Raw genomic sequence first — 27,211 nt, 5'->3', positions numbered from 1 at the left:
ATAATTTTTTTTTTTTGTACTCGCTTTGCACGCGTTTGCGCATTTTATAATTATTTTTTCCGTCTTGCGTTTTGTTTTCCAACTTAAACATGTTTAAGCGCTGTATTTGTATACGCTTTACCGCTTGTCGCTCATGTGTAAGCTTGCGTGTCGCTCCCACCATTCACCTGCTTTCGCGTTTTAATCATGTTTTAAATGTTTCTCTTGTGTAGGCCTCACAACACTATTTTTGTCACCTGACGAGGGCGAGGCCCTAAAATTCGTGTAATAAAATATTCAATTACGACATTATAATTATTCTTCGCTTCTTTGCTTCCTATATATATATATATATATATATATATATATTTGGAAGGTCATTGATGCAGTGACGTAGCAAAGTTGCACACTTAATTGGTAGAAGCTTTCGACTTTATTAAGTCTTCAGCCTAAAGAGAGGCCTACACAAGAGAAACATTTAAAACATGATTAAAACGCGAGCGCAGGTGAATGGTGGGAGCGACACATAAGCTTAATACATGAGCGACAAGCGGTAAAGCGTATACAAATACAGCGCTTAAACATGTTTAAGTTGGAAAACAAAACGCGCAAGACGGAAATCTTGATGTGTGTGGTGTTGTGTCCACTGCCGGAGAAATGTTGAGCTACTGGCAAACCTGGCATCAAGATTTCCGGAGTCTACAAATGCCACGGTGACGACCAAGCCAGAAGAGACATGGAACAGAAATTAATCTTCAGACTCGGCACCCTTCAACCCAATGGACTCAATGCTAGTTTCAACCGTTTAAAATTTTAATTATAATTTTCTTCAGCGCTCCCTTTTTCTTATACTTTTTCGCGCGGTTTCCCCTTTTCACTCCACGCGTTTCAACCTTTAGGCTGAAGAAAGTCGAAAGCTTCTACCAATTAAGTGTGCAACTTTGCTACGTCACTGCATCAATGACCTTCCAAACATATAAATTCACGCGGGCAATCCCTGCTGTTTACGGTTGTAGAAAACCTTACAAATATATATATATATATATATATATAGTGTGAGAGATTTGGTCTTGGCTTTTATACGACTTGGGTCATCCATTCGTGAAATATATAGGCGTAAGAGATTTGAATAGAGCGACAACGTAGCTGTGTAACATTAACTTTTATTCCAAGCTTTAGCCCTCAGGGCTTCATCAAGGTATAGGCAAACTGAAGCCCTGAGGGCGAAAGCTTGGAATAAAAGCTTTATATATATATATATAAAGCTTTGGGCATGTTCCTCCTGAAAAAAAAATAATGCATATGGGGTAGAAATGACACACCTTATATCAAATCCTTGGGATCTGCTTTATAGAATCCATACCATTTGTCTTGTGTGTCAGGTTTATTTCTGGCAATGGGCTATTCCAATTGAAATCCACACCACACCTGTGGAAGATTGGGGAAATATCCTTCATAGAGTGCGTACGTTTTTCAAATGTAATTGGTCATCAGGGTTAATCATTTTGAAACCTATACTCCCCTTGTATTATGGTTTTACCAATATCTTCCACAACTGGAGTTCAAATTCAAATGGAAGTTACCCAAATGTCTATTCTATTTGAAACTCATACTCCCTCTGTGGAAGACTTTAGCTAAATCTTCCACAGAGGTAGTGTGGATTTTAAATGGAATAGCCCAATATTTGAGTGTAAACATCGCTAGGTCATGCTCCCCACCAACCAACCTGAATGTAAATAATTTATTCATTTTGTTTGTTTAATTTTGCCAGAAATTCCTATCCCAACTGGCCTCACTGTAAGTGGCATCACACCAACCAGTGCATTATTGAACTGGAATGAAGTTGGTGCCAAGGACTACAACTATAAGGTGTTCTATGAACCATGGGATGATCAGCCTCAATATAAATGTGCTGCAAAGATAGTAGTATGTATTAATATTGTTTTTACTATTGTTTGCAACTACCCTAAACCCTAAGCAGTATATGTATATGGCATAGCATTTTTGTCTTAAAAGTCAAAAATGCTATGCCCTATATATATATATATATATATATATGCACGAATGGAAATACCCATCCGATCGTCTACCCAGGGTAAGGTTACCCAGGGTAACCTTACCCTGGGTAGACAATGTGATAGGGACTTTGATATATAGTTACGATATATGTACACCCTAGAGCTGTTCTCATATATACATTTAATTCCCGTTTAATAAGGACAACATTCAAGTTTGCACATTAATAAATAACGATAAATATCAATTGGCCTCCAAGTTATACCGGTATAAGGCACTCATGTGCTATAACAGAGTAATGGGACTGGGGTCTGAGTATTAAAAGAACGTACAATATCATCGTTGATGCATGCAGCGTGACACTCCCGTTGGTTGCCATGCAACACCGGGGTCAAAGCATTTTAAAATGTTTGGTGGTGTTTGTGTGGGAAACCCCCGACCAGCATGACCAGCTCATGAATATGACATTATGCAGCGTTCCCAGTGTTTACACAGCACAGAACGTCCGTGGCGTGGACATGACCGTGGTACATGTATGCGTGCAGTAGTCCAAGTTGGTATTTACAATTTATTATGTACAGTTTTATCAACCCATAACCATGATAACACGTGTAAGTTCAGAATGAAAAGTGAGAAGATATTGGGTTTGGCCGGTGTTTGGAATGTTAGAAAGATAAAGAAACTAAAAAGATAAAGGAAGAATAAAGTAATTAGGCCTATATACCAGTAAAATAGAAAGTTGAGTAATAATATACCTGTAACATTTTTGACAATATTGAGCGCCTAAATTGCACATATCAAAATTTCCCAGCATGTGGCATTTCAACTATGTTCATCTTTCAAGTTCACATAAATGTGTGTATTAAATTAAAGTGTACATCGTGACTACCCCAGGTTGACCAGCACACTAAACTAACTACCTGAAGTTGACAATATGTCTTCAACGGTTACCCTGGGTTGACACTGCCAAAAATGTATAATGTTCATAGGAGTATAATTTTAATAGACATTACACGTTGGCAAGAAGTCATACGTCATATACCCTGTCTGTGTTAGCATGGTTAGTAACAGCACACGGATATATATCCAGATTTTTACAAAGTTGTATAGAGTCTACCCAGGGTAAGGTTACCCTGGGTAACCTTACCCTGTGTAGACTATCGGATGGATATTTCCATTCGTGCATATATATATATATATATATATATAACAAGTTTACTTTACAAGTGACTAACTTTGGAATTTTAGAGTGCTCAAACCCATTACAGGTGAGCAATAGAAACAAATTCAAAGTATAGACCTCTGGCAAGGCAACCGTTACTTAAAGTTTCACGGAATACCCTCACTTACGATCATTGGGTAAACCGATCATCAGACGGATAGTTTGTCATGATTTCACCTCACCTCACCTCACCTCAGGTACCATCCTCATCATGGGGGTGGGTTGCAGCCAGTCTTGTGATGAGCCTCCATTTGCATCTGTCTTGTGTGGCTTGGGTGCAGTGTATGTGGTCATTCCGTCCAGGATTTGATGTTTGATTTCGATGATGTACGTGGACGTATTCTGCCTCGGTTACCTTGTGTTTTTCCTTGCAACAGGGTTCTAGCAAGGTTTCCTGCACTGCCTCTTGCTACGTGACCAAAGTACTGTAGCTTGTGTTTTCTCACTGTTGTCAAGAGTCTTACTTTTGGATCGATCTGGGCAAGTACCCATTCATTGGTGTGTTTGTCTTGCCAAGTGACACGCAAGATACGACTTCAATTGTACAGATGTACAGAAATGTACAGAAATGTTTATACGAGTATATACATTCTGTGGTGTCAAAATCATGACGAACCAAGCCAACCAGAACAGTCTCTACTCCAAAAGAAGTCGAGAGTGCTCAACCACTAAAAATAGTGGGCGTATTATAACAAATTTACTTTACAATGACTAACTTTGGAATTTTGTCTAGTTCAAACCCATTACAGGTGAGCAATAGAAACAAATTCAAAGTATAGACCTCTGGCAAGGCAACCGTTACTTAAAGTTTCACGGAATACCCTCACTACGATTTTGGGTAAACCGATCATCAGGCGGATAGTTTGTCATGATTTCAAATGTACAGAAATGTTTATACGAGTATATATCGGTTTACCCAATGATCGTAAGTGAGAGGTATTCCATTCTGTGGTGTCAAAATCATGATGAACCAATCCAACCAGAACAGTCTCTACCCAAAAGTAAGTCGAGAGTGCTCAACCACTAAAAATAGTTGAGAGGTATTATAACAAATGTTTATTGCTCACCTGTAAACATTTCTGTCTATTAAACAAAGTTATACTTGTAAAGTAAACTTGTTATAATACGCCCCCACTATTTTTAGTGGTTGAGCACTCGACTTCTTTTTGGAGTAGAGACTGTTCTGGTTGAGTTTGGTTCGGTCATGATTTTGACACCACAGAATGTATATACTGTATAAACATTTCTGTACATTTGAAATCATGACAAACTATCCGTCTGATGATCGGTTTACCCAATGATCGTAAGTGAGGGTATTCCGTGAAACTTTAAGTAACGGTTGCCTTGCCAGAGGTCTATACTTTGAATTTGTTTCTATTGCTCACCTGTAATGGGTTTGAGCACTCTAAAATTCCAAAGTTAGTCACTTGTAAAGTAAACTTGTTATAATACGCCCCCACTATTTTTAGTGGTTGAGCACTCTCGACTTCTTTTGGAGTAGAGACTGTTCTGGTTGGCTTGGTTCGTCATGATTTTGACACCACAGAATGTATATACTCGTATAAACATTTCTGTACATTTGAAATCATGACAAACTATCCGTCTGATGATCGGTTTACCCAATGATCGTAAGTGAGGGTATTCCGTGAAACTTTAAGTAACGGTTGCCTTGCCAGAGGTCTATACTTTGAATTTGTTTATATATATATATATGTATGTCCTTTTTTGTGCATTTTTGCCCCACTTTCCTTTTGTTCTTAAAATATTAACAGAACACTGAAAAAACTGCACAAACTCTTTTTTTAATCATATAAATTGTGACTTTTTTACCTACTTTTATGAGCCCCAATGGTGTGATTTTTTTTAAAGCTAAAAATGGCTATTTTTAATTTTGATTAAACATTGGCGAATATGGCGACATTCAATCTTAATATTTTTGTGCATAATTTTTGTTCAAACGTCAAAAATATGGTACATAATATTTTTCGCTTTTTATTCATCCGGTAATGATTTTTCAAAAATCCAAGTTTAAATTGTGTAAATTGATGTGCAAAGTTATGGAATTACTTTCTCAGGCGTGTGTCGCTATTTTCAGTGTTTTTGCTGTAACTGTTCATGTGCACAGAGTGTCACGCCATGGTCATGTCTTAAAAGGGCTGACCGCTTCACATTGGCAAAGAAATATTTTTGCTTTTGCAATTTGGCTGTTAGACCTGTATAAAGTTGCCTGGTTGAGCGAGGTCGCCCAATCGAGCGCTTATCCCGACTGCATACATAATTCACTAGCTGGGTATGTGGATTATATCTGTGTGGATATCTAGATGTCTGCTGTTATTCTCCCCATTCCTGGCATTGTACACCTCTCTTTCTCAATCCCTCCCTCCCTCATCTTGCCCCCCCATGTGATGCTAGCTGCTCTGAGAAATTTGTATGCCTTTTTTGTACTTTTTAACCCATTTTTGACCATTTCTGTCCAATTCTGCCCCCTCCCCCTTGAAAGTTACCTTGCCCTCCCCCTCCCCCTCCCCCTAGAAAGAGTCATGGCTATGCCACTGCATCTTGCTTTCTTCTGCTCACTTGGTCAGTGGACTATTTTGCTAAGCTACTTTTAAAGAATCAATGAAAATGTAAAAGTGAGTATGTATATTATTTGTATTTAGCACTTTGACGATGTGGACAGCCCCCTTTCTACAGACGGGACTGAGGCTCCATTGACCTACCTGGACCCCAACGTACAATATAGAGTGAGATTGATTGCTCAGGAAACATCTGATGATCCTGCAATGCTTACATTCAGTAGTGATCCTGCAATGCTTACATTTACTACAAGTAAGGCTAAATTAATGTTAAAGTTTGTTCGGCTTATACAATGCGGAAAAAATAAGACTTATAACACCGTGTATTGATGTAGAATGTTGTGCACGCAGTTGGGCGCAATGCTTACGCTAGTTGTGCGTTGCGTAATGTGTGACTGTCGCACACTTATTTGAATTTACGCAAGCATGAATTGGGACTTTTTTGATGCGCGCAGTAACAAAAGCCAAATCATTTCCGCCTTATATAACCCGAACAAACTTTAGGCTTAGATTTTAAGGTTAGGACTTAATTACTCCCCATTCCAGAAAAATACAGCACTAATTTTTTTGGATTAAAAAATATTATCCTGTTTTGCCAAATGAAACAGCTAATAAATGCTAATCCTTTAGTCAGTTCTAACTGGCAATAAAAGTCAAATTTTAATATTTTTGCAATTTGAGAGAAAATGGTCCCAAAAAAATGCAATTTTGCTTGTTTTCTTACAATTGTAGTCACAAAATTGAGACTTGGCACAAGTCTAAGCATTCAAAATTTTGTATAGGGTAAGAGTTAGCTCATAATTTTAATATTTTATGTTATTTTTGCTAATTGGTTATGAAAAAGATTGGAAAATGTTTTCCAAAAATTAGAATGCATAACTTGAGATTAGTCTTTGTTCTTGATTGTCACAGAATATAAAAAAGGTCAACAAATGCCCTAAAAATGCACGTTTTGGCCCTTCTTAAAAAAAATTGACCTAATTTAAAATTTTTTACTTTCATTGCCAGTTAGGAATAACTAAAGGATTAGGATTTAGCTATGTTTCATTAGGCAAAACAGGATAATATTTTTTTAATCCAAAAAAAATTGGTGGTGTATTTTTCTGAAATGGGGAGCAGGGTTAGGATTAGGACTAGACTTTGTTTTACCTTGAGTTTGGTAGTGATGTAGAGCTGAGCCTGATATGTTTATATAGGTCTTGTGGTTCTGGAGTTAAGACCAATAATATATCAAATTTGTGTCCCAAGACAAATCATGCACAATTGCACACAATGCAGAAATTGCACCTCTTAAATCAATCAAGCTTTGGGATCTCCTTTACAGAACCCACTCCATTCTTCTTGTGTATCAGCTTTATTTGTCTCAATATTTTGAGTGCAAACACCACCAGGTCATACTCCGCACTGACCCAACTTAAGACTTGGATTGTCCTTCTGCCTATTTTAATTTTACTGAATTTCCTACAAGTATATTGACAGCACCCAGACAAAGCCTAATAATCATACCAAAACAAATGAATTTGGATGAAAATATATTGACTTCCATAGAAGTGGGCCCTATGTGATGCAATTTTTATTTAAAGGGGATGCTCCAGACCTACTGATGTTTTTTTTTCAAAGTACACATGTTATGACACTCGTTTTTTGTCAAATAATAAGTATGAACAAAAGAAATCATTTCAAACTATTTTCAAGGTCATCGCATCACTGGTTGTCATGGAAATGATAGCTATATTGGATTGAAGGGTATTTCTTGCATGCAGTTTGTCTCCACTTTCCTATATCATGATTACCTTGAGGTAGTTAAGTCCCAGGGGGTCACTTATATAATAAGTTGTGTATCACCAGTGTACCAAAAAAATTTGTACAATTGTATTGTAGGGTGTCAATAACAGCAAAAATGGGGAAAAGGTTACTTTATTTGCACAGATGTTACTAAAAAAGGGTAGTTAAACTCGCCATCAAGATGTCAACAAAAACCAGTTAAATTAAACCTAAAGTTCTGAGTGAACTATCGGTGTTGCTTTGATGTATTTGGTATAATTTTGGGTACATCGTAGCGAAAGCTTCATTGCATACTGAGATATTGGTTTGTCTAATGCAGGAGCCCCATTGGGGAGGCTAGTGCATTAGATGCATCAACATCGCAGTACCTATTTCATACACAAGACAAAATCCTTTTGATTTCTGCTATTTTTATTACAAAATTGTCACTAAAATGTTGGAAAATCTGAGCAAATATTAATGCATCAACCTGCAAGAAAAATGAATGTGTCCAAAAGCACCGTACTATATTGTAGTACGTGGAGTGCACGCTCGTGCATTATACAAAATTAATTTCCTCTAATTGGTTAACTCCTAGCTAAGAGTGTATTAAATAACTATATTTTGATTTCTTTAACAGATAATGTCCAATTCGGTGAATGTGAAATTGTTGGCGTATACTCCACAAGTATTTTGGCAGTCTGGGGTTCTGTCACAGGCCTTACCGATGTGTACAGATACCGTCACACTGTCAGAGTGGATGCAACGGATGAAGTCCACGGCGTGCAAGAGTTCAGCCCATCAGATCATCCATACGTGAAATTTGAGAACTTATGGCCTGGAACACAATATGAGGTGTGCTGTGAAGTGCTTCGAATCAATATTCCAGTACCAGCAGAGAATTGCATCAAGCAAGTAACAGGTACTGACTGTCAAATTCTTCTTCCTCCTTAGTTAATCCCTTGGGCATTACTTCCTTTCCTACAGAGCCCCTGATTGGTTAATTACATGCTATAATCATCTCAGTAACCAATCAAAATAGATCTTTTAGATCTTGCAGCAATTTTGAGCTTAACCCCCCTTTAGCCCTACTGACTATTCTAACCATGTCTTTGATTGTCTCAATACATGATATACTGGTCTTTGTAACCAATCAAAACAGTTCTTAGAAGCTGATAATTTGGTTCCCATGGCAATGAAGGGATTATCAGAGATATTTTGTCTGACTGTTCTTGACCCAGACAATCAACAATCATATTTATCTATTTAATAAAACATTACAAATAACTCTCCCTCTCTGTAGGTGTAAATTTCTGTCCTCAGCGTTGACTGCTAGTGTGCATATGTTAATAGGCTAATTTGATCACAATGTTTCATATCTATTTCATAGGGCAATTTGGTCACAATATCGCACATCTATTTAATAAAACATTACAAATAGCTACTATCCCTATCGTTGTCTGCTCATGCAATGTATTTTAGTTAGCCAAATTTGACAGCAATGATGATGATAAATTATTTATTTAATTATTTCTTTATTGATTTGTGTGTATATTCATGTGTTTATTCTTTTATTTATTCATTTGTTTATTTACTTGTTTTAAATGTAAGTAATTTGTTTAGTTGATAGTTGATTTGTTTTATTTATTTCTTCTTTTGTTCAACCCCGTTAGCACCACAAGGTCCATTCACTGCGTCCATCCGGGATGAAGATCTCCGGGGATTCTGCGTTTACTGGGACGGACCTCACTCAGACTTCGACAACTATGTGATCAAAATCCTAAATGAAGATGGTGTTGTCGTCTATCCACCTGCGGGAGTTGCCACATTACCTGCGGGAGATCCTCAATATGAAGCATTACCACCGGATCATACATACCGGTGCATTGACACCTTACTGCCGGGTAATACATACACGGTTCAAATTGGCACATGGGTAGATGGAGATCCAGAGCCAGAGTTCAGCGATAGATTGGAAATAGAAGCGACCACAGGTAACTTTGTTAAAACCAAATCAAACTTTATTTTCAAATTCACATCATACATATGAGTTTGTGTGCTTTACAAATCATTATATAGTCTTGATTTCTGTATCTAAAAATTAAACTACTAATTCCACAATTATTGATAAAATTACCCTCCCCTTGGTCAGTCACTTTCTCAGCGGGTAGACCATAATGACCTCTCCTAGTGATAGACAAACTTTCAACAGTGTTTTGTATACATATGTCATTAATTGATATGTTGATATCAGCTAATTGCTCATTGATAAGGATTAGTGGTCATCCATATCATACTTTCACAGTGTGGCAGTGGCGTAGCTAGGGGGGCATGGCAGTGGCGTAGCTAGGTGTGTACTGAATTGATATGTTGATATCAGCTAATTGCTCATTGATAAAGGATTAGTGGTTATCCATATCATACTTTCACAGTGTGGCAGTGGCGTAGCTAGGGGGCATGGCAGTGGCGTAGCTAGGGGGGCACTGAATTGATATGTTGATATCAGCTAATTGCTCATTGATAAAGGATTAGTGGTCATCCATATATCATACTTTCACAGTATGGCAGTGGCGTAGCTAGGGGGGGCATGGCAGTGGCGTAGCTAGGGGGCACTGAATTGATATGTTGATATCAGCTAATTGCTCATTGATAAAGGATTAGTGGTCATCCATATATCATACTTTCACAGTATGGCAGTGGCGTAGCTAGGGGGGCACTGAATTGAAATGTTGATATCAGCTAATTGCTCATTGATAAGGGATTAGTGGTCATCCATATCATACTTGCACAGTATGGCAGTGGCGTAGCTAGGGGGCACTGAATTGAAATGTTGATATCAGCTAATTGCTCATTGATAAGGGATTAGTGGTCATCCATATCATACTTGCACAGTATGGCAGTGGCGTAGCTAGGGGGCACTGAATTGAAATGTTGATATCAGCTAATTGCTCATTGATAAGGGATTAGTGGTCATCCATATCATACTTGCACAGTATGGCAGTGGCGTAGCTAGGGGGGCACTGAATTGAAATGTTGATATCAGCTAATTGCTCATTGATAAGGGATTAGTGGTCATCCATATCATACTTGCACAGTATGGCAGTGGCGTAGCTAGGGAGGCACTGAATTGCCGTCTTTGGGGTGCTGAATCACCCCTGGTTAAAAGATTGTGGGTCAAAATTTGCAATTCTCTTTATCCATTTGTCTGTTTGCATGAAAATGAACCAAATTTGGCCATACTGAAGGATTAATATTGCTACAAATATGTGCGTTGATTTATTTAAATCCCTACCCCCCTTTTTATATTCTCTAAAATTGAGTGAAAGTCTAATACAATTGAGCTAACTTGACTGCTTGACTGACAATAGTTTTAATGCCTAATTTTAACCACAATAAAAAAATGAGTTCTTGTTTTTTTAACAATATTCACAGAGAGCCTGGATCCATTAGAAATATTTACAGAAACTCAAGCGAAAAATGCGCTGACTATTCAATGGGGGGCTATTGATGAAGCTGGTGTTGAGAATCCTCAATATACAGTAGAATGGTTCAAAGAAGGCTCCACTGCTCTGCCACTCACTTTTGGAACGACGAATACACGTTACACTATTAATGGGCTTGAGGCAGGTAAAGGGTACAATATCAGAGTACTATATCTGGATGAGGAGTCGGAAAACAGCGGCTTTTTCTATACCGGTGAGTATAATGCTACTTATTGCTTGTTCAGAGAAAAATTGGACAAAATAATGTGCGTCTAATGCACTTGTCCCGCAAGGTACATTCTTTTACCCAATCTATGAACAAAGAATCTATGAATAAATTATAATGTGTATAAGGCAAATCAAACTGCCTCAATTTGAGTCTTTATGTTTTATGATCCCCAGTGTCTGTAATAGTAATATTAAGCTCATCTCAGGCCTACAGTTTATACCAGAAGCTCTCGTGGCAGTATGTATTTTATGTATAGCCAAATGTTTAATAAAAATCATAACAAATTTGAGGAGTGAATTATATGCTTCATGTTTATGACAAAAATTAAAGGACCTATAATTAAACCTTGAGTTATGCCCAAAGATGATTTCACTTTATTTAACATGAAATTAAAGAGAGCAAAATATATGCGAGCTTAGGTGCAAACCCAAGAAATTCTGATTGAATGAATTGAAATCTGTGTTGTATTAAATGGAATGAATTGAAATCCATGGTGTATTAAATTGATATCTAAATGTTATATTGTAATATTCATGAAAATATCAAAATTAATTCACAATCTTATGTGTTTTCTAAATCAAACAGAGCCATGTCCACCTCAAAACCTTGCAGCAATTAACAACGTTGACTTCCCTAGATCAGGAACACGATTTTCTCTCTCCTGGAATCCGCCTACCGATGGTGGATACGAGGGTTTCCGTATTTCGTATGTTGATCCGGACAGCGCCACAAATGAGAAAGTGGAAGCTGGTGTTGTGGAAGCAGCTGGTGTACTGGTAGCAGACACACTTAGCTATACAGTGGTTGGGTTAAATGTGAATCAAGCGTATACATTCTGCGTTGAAACCATTGTTGGATTTGATGTGTTACCAAATGATACATCGAGTGAACCGGTATCAATTCAAGGATCAACAGGTGAGTATGTGGGTACATGTATTGTCATAATCCTTCAGAGATTATCTTATGTATGTACAGGTATTGTCATAATCCTTCAGAGATGGCCACTGAGCTGGTTATCTTATGTATGTACAGGTATTGTCATAATCCTTTAGCTATAATAATAATAATAATATTTATTTGAATTACTTGCGAAATACAAAGGTAACAAAATAACAGTAGATTTATACACACTCTACATTTCTTACACATGACAAAAGCAAGTAATTCAGGATGAGTGAATGGGCTGAAAAGTCCAAACACAGAAGTTCCCACTCATCCTGCACATGAAAGAATAACTTAAAATTAAAAGTACATAAAATAGAGAAAAGCAACATTTTGGAAAATAAAACCATTATGAAATCTTGAAACAATATTATAAATATGTAAAATACAGGCATTTAAAAATACATAAGCCAAAACACGTTACACCACAAAATCATTTAAGCATATTCAAGTAAAACGATTTACATTCAGAGTCAGACTTAAATACGACAACGCTGTGGCCACTGAGCTGGTTATCTTTTGAGCTGGTTATCTTATGTATGTACAGGTATTGTCATAATCCTTCAGAGATGGTCACTGAGCTGGTTATCTTATGTATGTATAGGTATTGTCATAATCCTTCAGAGATGACCACTTAGCTATAGTTACCTTATGTATGTACAGGTATTGTCATAATCCTTCAGAGATGACCACTTAGCTGGTAATCTTGATTTGTAGTTATAGGATGAGCAGGGTGAAATCACATTGAGTTTCCTTTTAGAGCTTTGTTCCTATTCAGAAATGGGTTTCCAATGTTTTCATAAAAAAGACACAAACATGACTTCATGTATCTTTGCATACTGGAGCTGTGTATTGAAATAGTACAATGTCTGTGTAATAGGGTAATCTATGTGCCAAATTAGTCAATCAGTGGCCATTGTAGGACAAAGACTGTTCTCTACTTTAATTGTTTGGTTTTTTATGAAAATTGGAGCAACTTTGAATTTTGACTGTTTGAAAGTGTGATTGGATTAAAAAACACCTCCACACACACAAAATTCTGTGGGGGAAAATTTAGGCATGTTTTTTAGGGTCATGGTGTCAAAATACTGTTTGGCAGACAACAGTTTTGAATTTAGGATCCCAAAAGTATGTTTTGCAGACATATTATTTTTTTTTACTGAAATCATTCAATGACTGTTTATTATTTCTTTCCATTGCAGATGACCTAGCTCCATTAGTTATTGAAGTTAGTGGTCGTGGTACAGATCATTTCCTCGTTGGTTGGGGCGCCCTTGACAACCCATCAGCCCAGGAGACGCAATATGTTATAACAGCTCTGCCAGAAGCCGGAACCCTTGCTGCCATTGATCTTGTACCAATTGGTAAGTCACCATGTCATTACTAATGTAATTGTTATTGTTGCTATAGTAAGACTTACGAAAACACCGATCATGCATGACCGTAAACGACCGATCATGCACGACCATAAAAACATATTGAACCAATCAATTTTTAGGCTCAGAAATCTGACGCGAATTCGCGAATCGATTCACGCAAAGATTCTCGTAAAACATCAAGCGGGCGAATCATATGGATTCGCGTAGTGCATTGGCAGTGTACAGAAAGAAAAAAATATGTACCCAGTTTGAATCCTGGTTTGACTATTTATAATTCATTATTTAAGCAAATGAACCTCCAAAATGACAAATTATGGTATAATTTACTTAAATCATTAATAATTTGTACAATAATACTAATTTGAGAGGGCATTTTAACAACAAAAACAACCATTGGTTGCGTGCCGATGTTTTGTTTCGCCAGAGCCGCCATCTTGGATGACTAAATCAGACTGTCATAACCGTATGAGGGCAGTATATTTTTCAATCATTGTGGAGCGGGATGTAGATTTATTGAATCAGGGATTCTCGCAAAGTTCTCTTGCCAGAATCCAAATGGATTTGCCTGCACTGCCTCAGATTTCTAGGCCTGATTTCTGGTGATTTGAAAGTGTATTTGACCATTTTCAAGCTTTCAATGATTTTTTAGGGTCATTTACCCTCTTCCAGAAACAATTCCAACAGACCCTTATACTTGGCAGGTTTTTGTGTCATTTTTTTATGTAATCAATTTATTGTCTATCATGAATGATATTGTTACTGTCATTCTTGTTTTTATATGTCATTGTTTTTTATTTTAATGTCTTGTTGTTGGAGATCATGTACAAGTCAAGTTTAAGTGTTGCAATCACTCTGCAGAACCGGCTCCCGGCACATATTAGGAACGTCAACTAATTTGGGACATTTCAAAAGCGAACTTCAAACCCATCTCTTCAATATATGTAACATTCTCCCTGTCGTATGCCACCTTTGATTTACGTTTATAGTTTAAAAATTATGCTGTTATTTGCATTAATTTTTAAACAGCACGTTGAGGTTTTTTTGACGGGATGTGCTTTAGAAGAAGATGAGTTGTCAAGAAGTTATATAGTAGTTGTTGTTGTGATATTCTTTTTGTTACTCAAAATTGTTGGTTTTAATGCTGCTGTTGTCCAAAGTCTACTGAACTTATCTTGCATACCATCAAACAAAAAATATGCATGTTTAAAACAAAATCTTTGTCAAAAAATGTTTACTCTTTCATAAATTACTGATTGTATTCCATTTTTTTTCCAGGTGAACCTACCAACAGCCGTCTCTTTCCATTGAATTCCGGTATCAAGTATAACATACAAGTCCAGATTGGAGACAGAGAATCAGATGTCGTCTGCATGTACACAAGTAAGCCATTTCTTATATTCCTTTCTTTATTTCCTCTTTCACTGTGTGAGGCAATCAGTGCATTATTTAACTTATTGTTTGTTTATAATATTAAGATCTTAAAACAAGAACTAGTCTGTTCAAAATTGATGTAATTTTGCTTCTTTCTGAAAATTCAAAATCGCAGCAAAAACAGAAAAAAAAATTACATATGTTGACCTATTTATCTAAAGCATGAAAAGCATGACAGTTTATGTTCCTTGAAAATTTAGCTATTGACAATAGAATGAGCAAAGATATTATAATAAACAATACACTGGTAGGGCCTACATAATATGATAGGAACATTAGTAAGGCCATATCAATTTAATTAGTTGTTTCAAAGTTTTCCCACATGTTAATAAATTCATGTGCATTTCCCTTTTTAAATTTTATTTTCTATTCTTATTCAATGGGTGCGTCTTGTAAAGAATTCACGTAATTTGATTGGTTTTCTGGTGTATAATATCTCACAATAGTTGATAGTGATATTAGTCAGGGCGTAGCGCCGCAAGCAATGACGGCACGCTTGTTGCTCCTCAATGATCACGCGATAATGCGTTCGCGTACTACACGTGCGAGAACTAAGAACGCGATTCGGGTGGCTTAGATGTTCGTGATGGTTTCGTTCATTTAAAACAACGGGATGTCCTCACAAAAGTAACTTTATTTTATTCTGAAAAAGGCAGTTTTACTCGCAAAGAATACATTAAAACTGAATAAGAATGAGAATAAATGATAGGATTTTGTCTTTTGCCTCTCCAAGATCATGTCATAATGGATGGGCTGGCCAATATTTTTTTTATCGTAGTGGATACGGCTGCGCCGGCATCCACTACTCAAAATATTGGCCAGCCCATCCATTATGATTTCGATATTGTATAACAAAAGACAAAATCTATCATTATTCTCTAATTAAATGCCCACCAAAAGGGGAAAATTATAAATGCCTGTTTGCTAAGCCCCAGCACTTCATTTCCGAGTTGGTTTTAATTCAGTGAAACAGTATGTCTCCTTCTACACATTCCATATCCAATATACAATATGCCTTTGTTCAAACTGGTTGACCCACATGTTAATTCTATGGTCAAAATATAAAATAGTGAGAAAAATATAAAGCAAATAAACCGACATTTGACATTATCATACCAATTTCTGATGAGTTTTGAGATTAAGTTAATATGACCCAAGCACAGTGAATTTCCTCCTCTATACTTGATCCATGAGTCATTGCACATTTGCACCAAATCCATCATGCAGTCATTTATGCTCTATGTTAATGTCAACCTGAAGTACAAACCAATGACAGCTTTCCAGGCTGCTAGGTCAGAGGTCAAAAATTCAATGTTGACTGCTTTACCTATTTCCAACAAGTTCTCATCTGCTTGATCCATGTTTGTTTTAGTTGTCCGGATGGTCTTGTTTACTACTCGATTTGTTTAATGCTTGTATTGCTGGTATTTCTTCGGGTTGTATCCAAGCCACCCTTGTCTTCTTGTTTTGATTATTTCACTCCATTTGTCTTGTTTAGTTTAATTATATTTATTTTTCTGTCCAACGTTTGTCATTTTGTCTCACCATTTGATATTTAGCATTCTTCTGAGCATTGAATGTTGAAATACATCAATGTTCTAGTGTTATTATGGTTAGTATCCAGAGCTCACTATTGTAAAGAAAACTGCTTGATGAAAGCAGACAAGATACATGTTTTCATGATGTTTTCTTTGAATTAAGAATAAACTTATGTTTGTGATTTCTCCTCTTTACCAAAACCATTCATTTGTAATTTTTTTGGTGGTTTGTTGTCTGAAGTGTTAAATAGTTTGAACCTTTCCATAAATTTAGTGTCATCTCTTTATATCTTACTCTTCTTTATTATTATTTGCCATTTTAGTTCCCAAATCACCAGGGATATATTCCTCAACCAAGCGACATCATCCACACTTGACATTGGCTGGGGACCTGCAGAGAACTTTGTTGGTGAATATGAGGTCACCTACAGCAACGGAGGAATGTTCGGCCCATTCAGCAGAAGCCCTCAGGATCGCCGTTTGGAACTGGAAGATTTGAGCCCAGGCACAGAGTATGAGTTTAGTGTTGTTAATACAGTTGGTGAAGGAGATCTGAAGACTGATAGTGAACCGTCTACTGCTAGCTTTACTACAAGTAAGTATAAATTACTCACAAAGTCAGAAAATTGCAGTAATAATCCATGAATACTACCTACTGATTGGTCAGAAGAAGACTATTATGATTTATTGAGCCAATCAGAAACATGGTAAGAATGGTGGTAGGGTTGAAGAGGATTGAACTTAAATATTTAGAAGCTGTATTTTAATTGGTCTGTCAGTTGGAAATATTGCATAATTGACCAATCAGAAATGCTGTAAGAAACATAATAGTTGTCAGGGATTAAACAAAATATTCTATTTTGTCAGATGAAATATAGCCCAATCCTAATCCTGTATAGTTTGGACTAACTGATGAAATATATCTCAATCCTAATTCTACATAGTTTGGCCTAACAGATGAAATATAGCTTAATCCTAATCCTGTATAGTTTGGACTAACTGATGAAATATATCTCAATCCTAATTCTACATAGTTTGGCCTAACAGATGAAATATAGCTTAATCCTAATCCTGTATAGTTTGGACTAACTGATGAAATATAGCTTAATCCTAATGCTACATAGTTTCCCCTAACTGATGAAATATAGCTTAATCCTAATCCTGTATAGTTTGGCCTAACTGATGAAATATAGCTTAATCCTAATCCTGTATAGTTTGGCTTATAAACTGATGAAATATTGCTCAATCCTAGAATCCTATTCCTATTCAAATTGTGATATTTGACCAAATGTTGGGAAAGGATCCAAAAACATACATATTTAGGGTGTGATATTTGTGTGTTAGGACAATCAAGCCTGAGGACTTATACGAAGACTAATTTCAGTTTTTGCATTACTGTGATTGTTAGAAAATCGTAAGGATTTGATTACTGAACTGATCACAGAAATAAAGAAGGAGAATCTGGCACTTTCCTGTGCTTCCTTATTGGCACCATGCATGAATCTGCATTATCTTGGAATGAACATGTAAACCATATTTCTTCTAATATCTCAAAGCTCATTGGCATAATCCGTAGACTTAGGTATTATCTTCCAAATGATACCCTTAAGATACTTGCCAATATGCCCTTGTCATGCCACACTTTGACTATTGCAGTCCTGTTTGGACAAATTGCATAAACACCCTTTCAACTTCATTTCAAGTGCACCATAATAGACTTGCTCGTACTCTTTTGTCAGCAAATATAAGAACTGGGATAAACAACATACAAGATGAGAAAAACAACTTCTTATAATTGAATACCTGAGTGGAAGAAGGGCCCAACTCCATTTTACCAAAATGAGTTTATCATATCTTAAAAGACATGTACCGTTGCCATTGCAACATATATCATTTCAAATGTATGTTATATGTATGTTCATGTACCAGTACTCAAGGTCCCCTCAAGATAAAAACAGTCTGCCTCTTTTCCAAATAGTGTGTTTTTTGTTAGTATCTCAAAAAAAGTGTTGATGGAGTTGGGCCCTTCTTCCACTCAGGTATTCAATTGTGTTCAAGTGCCTTACCCACAATTCACCATCATATTTATCTTCTCAGTTTACTTATATGTAGTCTCTTCATACTCATGGTACTAGAAGCCAAACTTTCAATTCTCTTGTCATTCCAAAATGGAACATAAATCCTGGCAAGAGAACTTTTCACTACAGATCATGTTATGCTTGGAATGAACTCCCTCAAGACATCCGTAGAAACTTTTCATCCATGACCCTTCATACTTTTAAAAATGCATTTCAGAATTGTGATTAAATACATATTTGATTTTATAAATTTCCACAAATTTGTACAACTTTTATTCTTTTATCTTTCTATATGTTTGCCAAACATGTACATTGTTATAATATTATTAGTATTTAATCATAATAATAACTATTACCAGACCTGATGTAAAAAGAGTGAACCTGATGTACAATGTATGTATTATATAACTTTTGCTTCTATGCATTGCTTTTAAATTCATTTATATTAACTTCTGTTATATGAAATTATACAATGTATGCTGTAAATTGTCACTCAGAGCCCCCTTGGAGATCAGTACCAGTTACTGAAGGGGCTACCCTGATTAAAGAAAGATGAAATAAATCAATCAATCTATGGAATGTTCATCTGATTAACGCAATGGCGATATAGGCACTGGAATGAAAAAGTGATTTTCTGTGTTTCTCATTTGTTTGCCTCAATATTAGCATTTTATGGCAACAAAATTTTTTAATTTTTTAAAAAAAGTGTTACAATATTTCTGTTAAACTGTCTCTTCATCTTTAGGGAGTGCTATTCTTACCATACTGGCTACTGATTCCCCTACGGACACTGTCAATGTACAATGGACCCCGGAAGTTGGTGACTTTGAAACGTACCTGCTGCGTGTCGTCGACACCGATCAGGGAAGCACCCAGGAGATCGTACGCACCACTGCCCCTGACGTTGGTAGTGGAGATATACAAGTAATCAACAATCTTATACCAGGCACATTATATCGTCTAGAGCTGTATACTGAGAATGAGGATAATGTGGAGGAATTGTCAGATATTGAAGAGGTTATTACTGGTAGGTATTGCACATCATTCATTATATCGTCTAGAGTTGTATACTGAGAATGAGGATAATGTGGAGGAATTGTCAGATATTGAAGAGGTTATTACTGGTAGGTATTGCACATCATTCATTATATCGTCTAGAGCTGTATACTGAGAATGAGGATAATGTGGAGGAATTGTCGGATATTGAAGAGGTTATTACTGGTAGGTATTGCACATCATTCATTATATCGTCTAGAGTTGTATACTGAGAATGAGGATAATGTGGAGGAATTGTCAGATATTGAAGAGGTTATTACTGGTAGGTATTGCACATCATTCATTATATCGTCTAGAGCTGTATACTGAGAATGAGGATAATGTGGAGGAATTGTCGGATATTGAAGAGGTTATTACTGGTAGGTATTGCACATCATTCATTATATCGTCTAGAGCTGTATACTGAGAATGAGGATAATGTGGAGGAATTGTCGGATATTGAAGAGGTTATTACTGGTAGGTATTGCACATCATTCATTATATCGTCTAGAGCTGTATACTGAGAATGAGGATAATGTGGAGGAATTGTGGGATATTGAAGAGGTTATTACTGGTAGGTATTGCACATCATTCATTATATCGTCTAGAGCTGTATACTGAGAATGAGGATAATGTGGAGGAATTGTCGGATATTGAAGAGGTTATTACTGGTAGGTATTGCACATCATTCATTATATCGTCTAGAGTTGTATACTGAGAATGAGGATAATGTGGAGGAATTGTCTGATCTTGAAGAGGTTATTACTGGTAGGTATTGCACATCATTCATTATATCGTCTAGAGTTGTATACTGAGAATGAGGATAATGTGGAGGAATTGTCAGATATTGAAGAGGTTATTACTGGTAGGTATTGCACATCATTCATTATATCGTCTAGAGCTGTATACTGAGAATGAGGATAATGTGGAGGAATTGTCGGATATTGAAGAGGTTATTACTGGTAGGTATTGCACATCATTCATTATATCGTCTAGAGCTGTATACTGAGAATGAGGATAATGTGGAGGAATTGTCGGATATTGAAGAGGTTATTACTGGTAGGTATTGCACATCTTTCATTATATCGTCTAGAGCTGTATACTGAGAATGAGGATAATGTGGAGGAATTGTGGGATATTGAAGAGGTTATTACTGGTAGGTATTGCACATCATTCATTATATCGTCTAGAGCTGTATACTGAGAATGAGGATAATGTGGAGGAATTGTCGGATATTGAAGAGGTTATTACTGGTAGGTATTGCACATCATTCATTATATCGTCTAGAGCTGTATACTGAGAATGAGGATAATGTGGAGGAATTGTCGGATATTGAAGAGGTTATTACTGGTAGGTATTGCACATCATTCATTATATCGTCTAGAGCTGTATACTGAGAATGAGGATAATGTGGAGGAATTGTCGGATATTGAAAAGGTTATTACTGGTAGGTATTGCACATCATTCATTATATCGTCTAGAGTTGTATACTGAGAATGAGGATAATGTGGAGGAATTGTCAGATATTGAAGAGGTTATTACTGGTAGGTATTGCACATCATTCATTATATCGTCTAGAGTTGTATACTGAGAATGAGGATAATGTGGAGGAATTGTATGGGATATTGAAGAGGTTATTACTGGTAGGTATTGCACATCATTCATTATATCGTCTAGAGTTGTATACTGAGAATGAGGATAATGTGGAGGAATTGTCAGATATTGAAGAGGTTATTACTGGTAGGTATTGCACATCATTCATTATATCGTCTAGAGCTGTATACTGAGAATGAGGATAATGTGGAGGAATTGTCGGATATTGAAGAGGTTATTACTGGTAGGTATTGCACATCATTCATTATATCGTCTAGAGTTGTATACTGAGAATGAGGATAATGTGGAGGAATTGTCGGATATTGAAGAGGTTATTACTGGTAGGTATTGCACATCATTCATTATATCGTCTAGAGTTGTATACTGAGAATGAGGATAATGTGGAGGAATTGTCAGATATTGAAGAGGTTATCACGGGTAGGTATTGCACATCATTGTGTTTTTAAAGCTTTGTTTATTTTATACCTCTGTAAAAAGTTAAAATACCAATAGAAAAATATTAGTTCATCAGTAAAACTTGAATTCACCACTTGGGTGGCAATGATTGGGGTATTCCCGTTAAAATACATACACCCCCTATGGAATACATGACATTAACCTTCCACACAGACAGTGTGAATTTCAAATGGGATACCTGAATGAGTGATTCTATTGACCATATTTGGAAGAATCCATTTATATCAAGATCCTTGTTGGATGATTAATTTATGTACATTTGTTTCTGTAGTTTGAGTGTAGGGTTCATGTTTTTTTTAGCAGCAATCAGGAATTTTTTAAAGGTCTTTTTTCACCAACCGTGGACTTTCAAAAACCATTGACAACTGGTGACATCACCGTTGTAGCTACTTAACTTACATATACCCCCTCTATTTGTAAATGCCACAAGTTACATTATTCGCCGCCGTAGTGTACGTGTGTATAACTATTGGTTACTGGTTCAAGCCAGGGCTCATACATCCTGTTAAGAATTATGATATGTCATATAGGCTTTGTGTTGTGATCATTTCGATCAGTGGTTCGTAACAAAGAAAGCGTGAGCCAGTTGATCTAATGTGTATTACGCCAGTGCATTCCAATCAGGGGCACCATGGGAGCAGTATTGATGACCCAGGTGTCAGAAAACAAATCTCAAAAACTCTGAATCATAGTCCCAGTTAGTTAAAAAAAAACACGCTGTGTGTCATGTTGTTGCATAGCCCCAGGTTCATGCAAAAAAGGGGGTGTGTGTGTTGTTTTAGCATGGGTATTGGGATGTAAGGGCATCTATACCCTTTGGAGTCTTTCCAGCCCAGATTTTCTGATTACAAAATTTTTAAGACCCTACATAGGTATGGGTGTGCATTTCTTTTTTGCTGACATACATGGACCTACCTTTTCACTGTAAAGTGTGGACACATGGCAACAGCGAACGTCCACAGTGGTAAGAGAGCGGCAGATGGTGCTGGACGCCATAATAATACTTATCGGATAGTCACAGTTGGCTACGCACAGATTTCCCAGATTCACACGTTGTACAAGTAGGGGTGTGTGAGAGAGTGTATGCGATTACATGTGTGTGGGGGTCTGTGTCGGTAGGCATGTTGTGTTGTAAATTAATTTCCATTATTCATTCAACTCAACAGACCCAGCACCGCCTCAGAATCTTCAGCTTGCAAGTAGCAGTTACAGCGCCCTTAACCTAGAATGGGATGCTCCGTTACAAGGCAGATGGGATGGATTTGAGGTCAGCTATGATTACATCAATCCCAACAGCGAATCAATGGGCCTTACACCCAGCCCTTCCAACATCCCAGACACAGCCATTGCACTGGAAGGACTGCTTCCTGCTAAAGAATTCAGGGTGAAAGTCCGTGCCTTCAGACAATTTGGTGATGAAACACGCTACAGCGAATACATCATGATGGACTTTTCTACATGTAAGTCTCTCAGGCCAAAAAAATTATTTGCTTGTCCAAGCCTGACCGACCCTAATTTTCAGGAATAAAGGTTTTACCGACCCTAATTTTGGAAAGACCAGAAAAAGGTTTCTTTTTTATCTTTGAGAATTGTTGGCATCCTGAAAAGTTTTAAATCATGAATGAAGTGATACATTAGAGAAATATCACAATTCACCCCTATTTGTGCTTTAGTAGGCATATACATGTTTTGGCTATAACATTTTTTTCAAATTATATATAAACAAATTTCGAACTGACCGATGTGTCTTCCACAGAGAGTGCAAAGACAAACAAACTCCTTGTTTTGTGGCCTTAGGATTGATACATATCCAGAACTATTTATAAACATCATAAGATTATGAAAGAAGTTTGCTGTAATGGAGCTGAGATTGAAATGCCAACATGTCCTATTAAAATTACATTGTGGCCATTTTTTTTAAATATTGAAACTTATTTATACTGTTAAAAAGTGTTATGCATAATAATTATGTATAAATATTCAATAATATTAGTAACTTTATTATCTTATTGGAGTTTGAAACAGTTCTTACATACATTTGCAAAATATATTAATTTCCAGTGGAGGCTCCGAGGCGTACTTATCATCAGAAGTGTCACAGAGTCATCGATAGGTGTTTACTGGACCTCAATCGTGGGAGCTAATGATTACAATATCCAGCTGCGTAATATCAACAATAATGATGTGGTTGTATATCCCAATTCTTTCACTGGTAACACTGCCTTGTTGGAAGATCTTGTGTCTGGTGCCGTATATGAAGTACAATTGACAGCTATCAATATTGATGGTGGTGACAGCCAAATCAAGCTACAAGTAAGTTTGCTGCAGGGGGGGTGAAATATCCTTGTTTATGCAGATTTCTGTGTTTTAGTTCTATCAATTAACTCCAGATTTTTGCATTATTCACTTTTTCAATCGCCAGTCATTACACCTGTTTTTCTTAAACTTAAATTTCAATCATCTACTTGTCCTTATGCCTAATTATATTTTAAAGATATTTCCAGTGCTTCCAACAGTGCACACATTTTTCTGTATATAAAAAGGAGATTAAGCATATTTCATTTAAATGGATGGTTGGAAAATGCTCTTTTAAGAATGGTTTAATTTCCACCATGTGGGTGTCGACTGCATGACCATATTTGGAATCAGCATGAAAAATGCATTAAAATGAGTACAAACAAGCCTACATTGTAGTATGGTTCAGAGGCTCTTGATGTAGCTCAAACTTTTTTTTATTTCTATGGCTAGCATGCAGAGCATTAAGGCAAGGTTCCCCTACAAACACAATTGTATCAGATGGAAGGCATAGATCCAGTATCCCAGACTAAAAGATTTTATAAATCTGACCCAAGTCATCAGACATAAAACCACCATTCTGAACTAATATCACTATGCAATTCCAACCAAGGATTAATCATGTATGAGTGGTCACCACAGAATCAAAACCAGAGAAACAGGATTCCCTGTACCGCCACATGAAATGGCACAGTCAGTTATGGAGAAAAATTGGATATTTGGGTCCTTGCTAACGGTACGTGGTAACAAACAGAAACAATTCTATGCGATAATACTTTGTCGCAGTCAGTGTGTTGTGGCATAAAGCATGTCTAAAGTTTGTTCGGCTAATATAAGGTGGAAAAATAAAGACTCGTAACACTGTGTATTGATATAGAATAGCGTGCATGCTGTTGGGCGCAATGCTTACGCTAGGTGTGCATTGCATAATGTGTGACAAGCGCGCACTTATGTGAATTTACGCGAGCATGTGTTGGGACTTATTGACACGCACAGTAACAAAAGCCGAATAATTTCCGCCTTATATAAACCGAACAAACTTTAGTATCAGGCACAAACACCAAATAGTTACAGGTGCATTTCGAGCAAAACACGAATACCCTCAATTTTGTCCCCATGCTTGTAGCATGATGACAGTCGAGTCCTGGTTCTCTGGTTTTAATTCAGTGGTGGTCACAATAATCTTGCGTGAAGTATTGAATGATACTATGTTGAAGTATCACTACAAGATTTTGCTCAAGAAATATAACAATGGCAGCAAAAGTCCTTGAGAATACCACTTGGCAACTAAATTCATTCTTATCTTCTAGATAAGAGATCAGTCATTGCATCTGATCCAAAGTCTTCGATATCTGAAGGAAACCATGCTTTCAAACATGTCAACAGTTATCATCTTCTTTTGATTTCAGTTCCACCTGCAGTGGACGCTCTGACCCGCATCCAGAGATCTACAGAGTCCATAACTGTAGGCTGGAATGGACTAGATGGTGACAGTGAGGGAGAGGCAACAGGATTTATTGTGCGGTACTCCCCCAGACCTGATGGTGCCCCACCATATCAGGAGATACCTAACCCTACTGGGGAAAATACTGAGGTGAGTGGACTTATGGAATGGTCATATGCAATGCCTAGTGGGTGATGCTTCAAAATGTATTGTGTGGTACATGTATTACCCCAATCCGAATGGTGTCCCTTCATATACCTAATCCTGCTGGAGAAGATTTTGAGGTGTGGATTTAGGGAATGGTCATCAGAAATGTCAAGTGGGTGAAGCTTTGGGATGTATTGTGTTGTATTACACCAATCCGAATGGTGTCTCTCCATATACCTAATCCTGATGTGGAAGATTTTGGGATGAGTGGTCTTAGGGAATGGTCATATGAAATGCCAAGTGGGCGAAGCTGCAGGATGTATTGTGTGGTATTACCGCAAACCGAATAGTGTCCCTATATATACCTAATTCTGCTGGAGAAGATTTTGGGATGAGTTGAGTTAGGGGATGGTCATATGAAATGCCAAGTGGGTGAAGCGTGTATTTTGTGGTATTACACCAAACCAAATGGTGTCTCTCCATATACCTAATCCTGCTGTAGAATATTCTGTTGTGAGTGGACTTAGGGAATGGTCATATGAAATGTCAAGTGTGTGAAGCTTCAGGATGTATTGTGTGGTATTACCCCAAACTGAATGGTGTCTCTGCATATACCTAATCCTGCTGTAGGATATTCTGGTGTGAGTGGACTTAGGGCATGGTCATATGAAATGCCAAGGGGGTGAAACTTCAGTATGAAACTTCCCTTATTCTTTATACATCTAGAGAATGATCCCTGCTGGATTAGACATTCAAGAGATTGGGCTTAGAGAAAGTCATCTAAAATGCATATGGGTAAAAGTTGTTATAAAATTTGCACATATGCGTTTCTTTTTGTAAAAGTTTGTATAAAACAAGTTACAGAATATCATTTATTCACTGTTTTAAATTTCCAGGTCACCTTTACCCTTGACAACCTGCTGACAGACCAGCAGTATGACTTCACCATCGTGGCATACACAGAGTTCACAGGAAGCGATGGAGTCGTACGTCGAGAGCTTAGTGATGAGTTTGAGTATTCGGTCACCACACGTAAGTTACACATGGACAGGCACTATTTGCAGGTGTAGAATATTGTTGTAGCAGTTCATGAAGCAAATTGAGTCTGAACATATTGAATTGTCAGGCATGAGAACCTAAATATTGTACTTCAAGCATTTATAAGTAAAGGTCCAAAATCAAGTGATGATTGGCGCCTTGCATGAGCATATTACAAGGAGTTTGCATATAGCGCATGTTATATCACTACAATACATTAACCAATCAAAGTCAAAGTTTGCTAGAAACATTGGGCGATTCCAGTTGAAATCCATACAACCCACTATGGAAGACATGAAATTTAATTTAATTTTAATTTATAATTTATTTCAAACATTTCTGCAATGAGAAAAGAACACTGGTATCAAAATAAGTAAAAGATAATTTTAGATAAATTTATGATAAAAGGTTTTGTTTGGGGTTGTTTGCGACTGATTTAGTGATAACCTGATGAAGCATGAGAAAGCTATTAGGTTGAAAGATTATCACTTGCAAAAAAAACGGTCACTCGGAAATTGTAATTATATAATTGCTTTGTAAATTCTG

The 27,211-nt window shown here is 36.9% G+C and overlaps 1 protein-coding gene across 1 annotated transcript in view; it reads left to right on the top strand.

The window, feature by feature from the left end:
- Positions 1-19,521, top strand: part of LOC140166988 (uncharacterized) — a 113,980-nt gene extending 94,459 nt beyond the window's left edge. Inside the window, exons 40-49 of the mRNA XM_072190470.1 lie at positions 1,751-1,905; positions 5,878-6,046; positions 8,198-8,479; positions 9,231-9,551; positions 10,990-11,253; positions 11,854-12,183; positions 13,413-13,574; positions 14,865-14,969; positions 16,882-17,153; positions 19,382-19,521. Coding sequence (XP_072046571.1) covers positions 1,751-1,905; positions 5,878-6,046; positions 8,198-8,479; positions 9,231-9,551; positions 10,990-11,253; positions 11,854-12,183; positions 13,413-13,574; positions 14,865-14,969; positions 16,882-17,057 — 1,964 coding nt within the window. The 3' untranslated portion in view covers positions 17,058-17,153; positions 19,382-19,521. The remainder of the gene's footprint in view (positions 1-1,750; positions 1,906-5,877; positions 6,047-8,197; positions 8,480-9,230; positions 9,552-10,989; positions 11,254-11,853; positions 12,184-13,412; positions 13,575-14,864; positions 14,970-16,881; positions 17,154-19,381) is intronic.
- Positions 19,522-27,211: the final 7,690 nt, after the last annotated feature.

Source organism: Amphiura filiformis, chromosome 12 (genome assembly GCF_039555335.1).
Source record: "Amphiura filiformis chromosome 12, Afil_fr2py, whole genome shotgun sequence".
NCBI lineage: Eukaryota > Metazoa > Echinodermata > Ophiuroidea > Amphilepidida > Amphiuridae > Amphiura > Amphiura filiformis.
The sequence above is the reverse complement of the archived record's forward strand: the minus strand, read 5'-3'. Positions and strand labels throughout refer to the sequence as shown.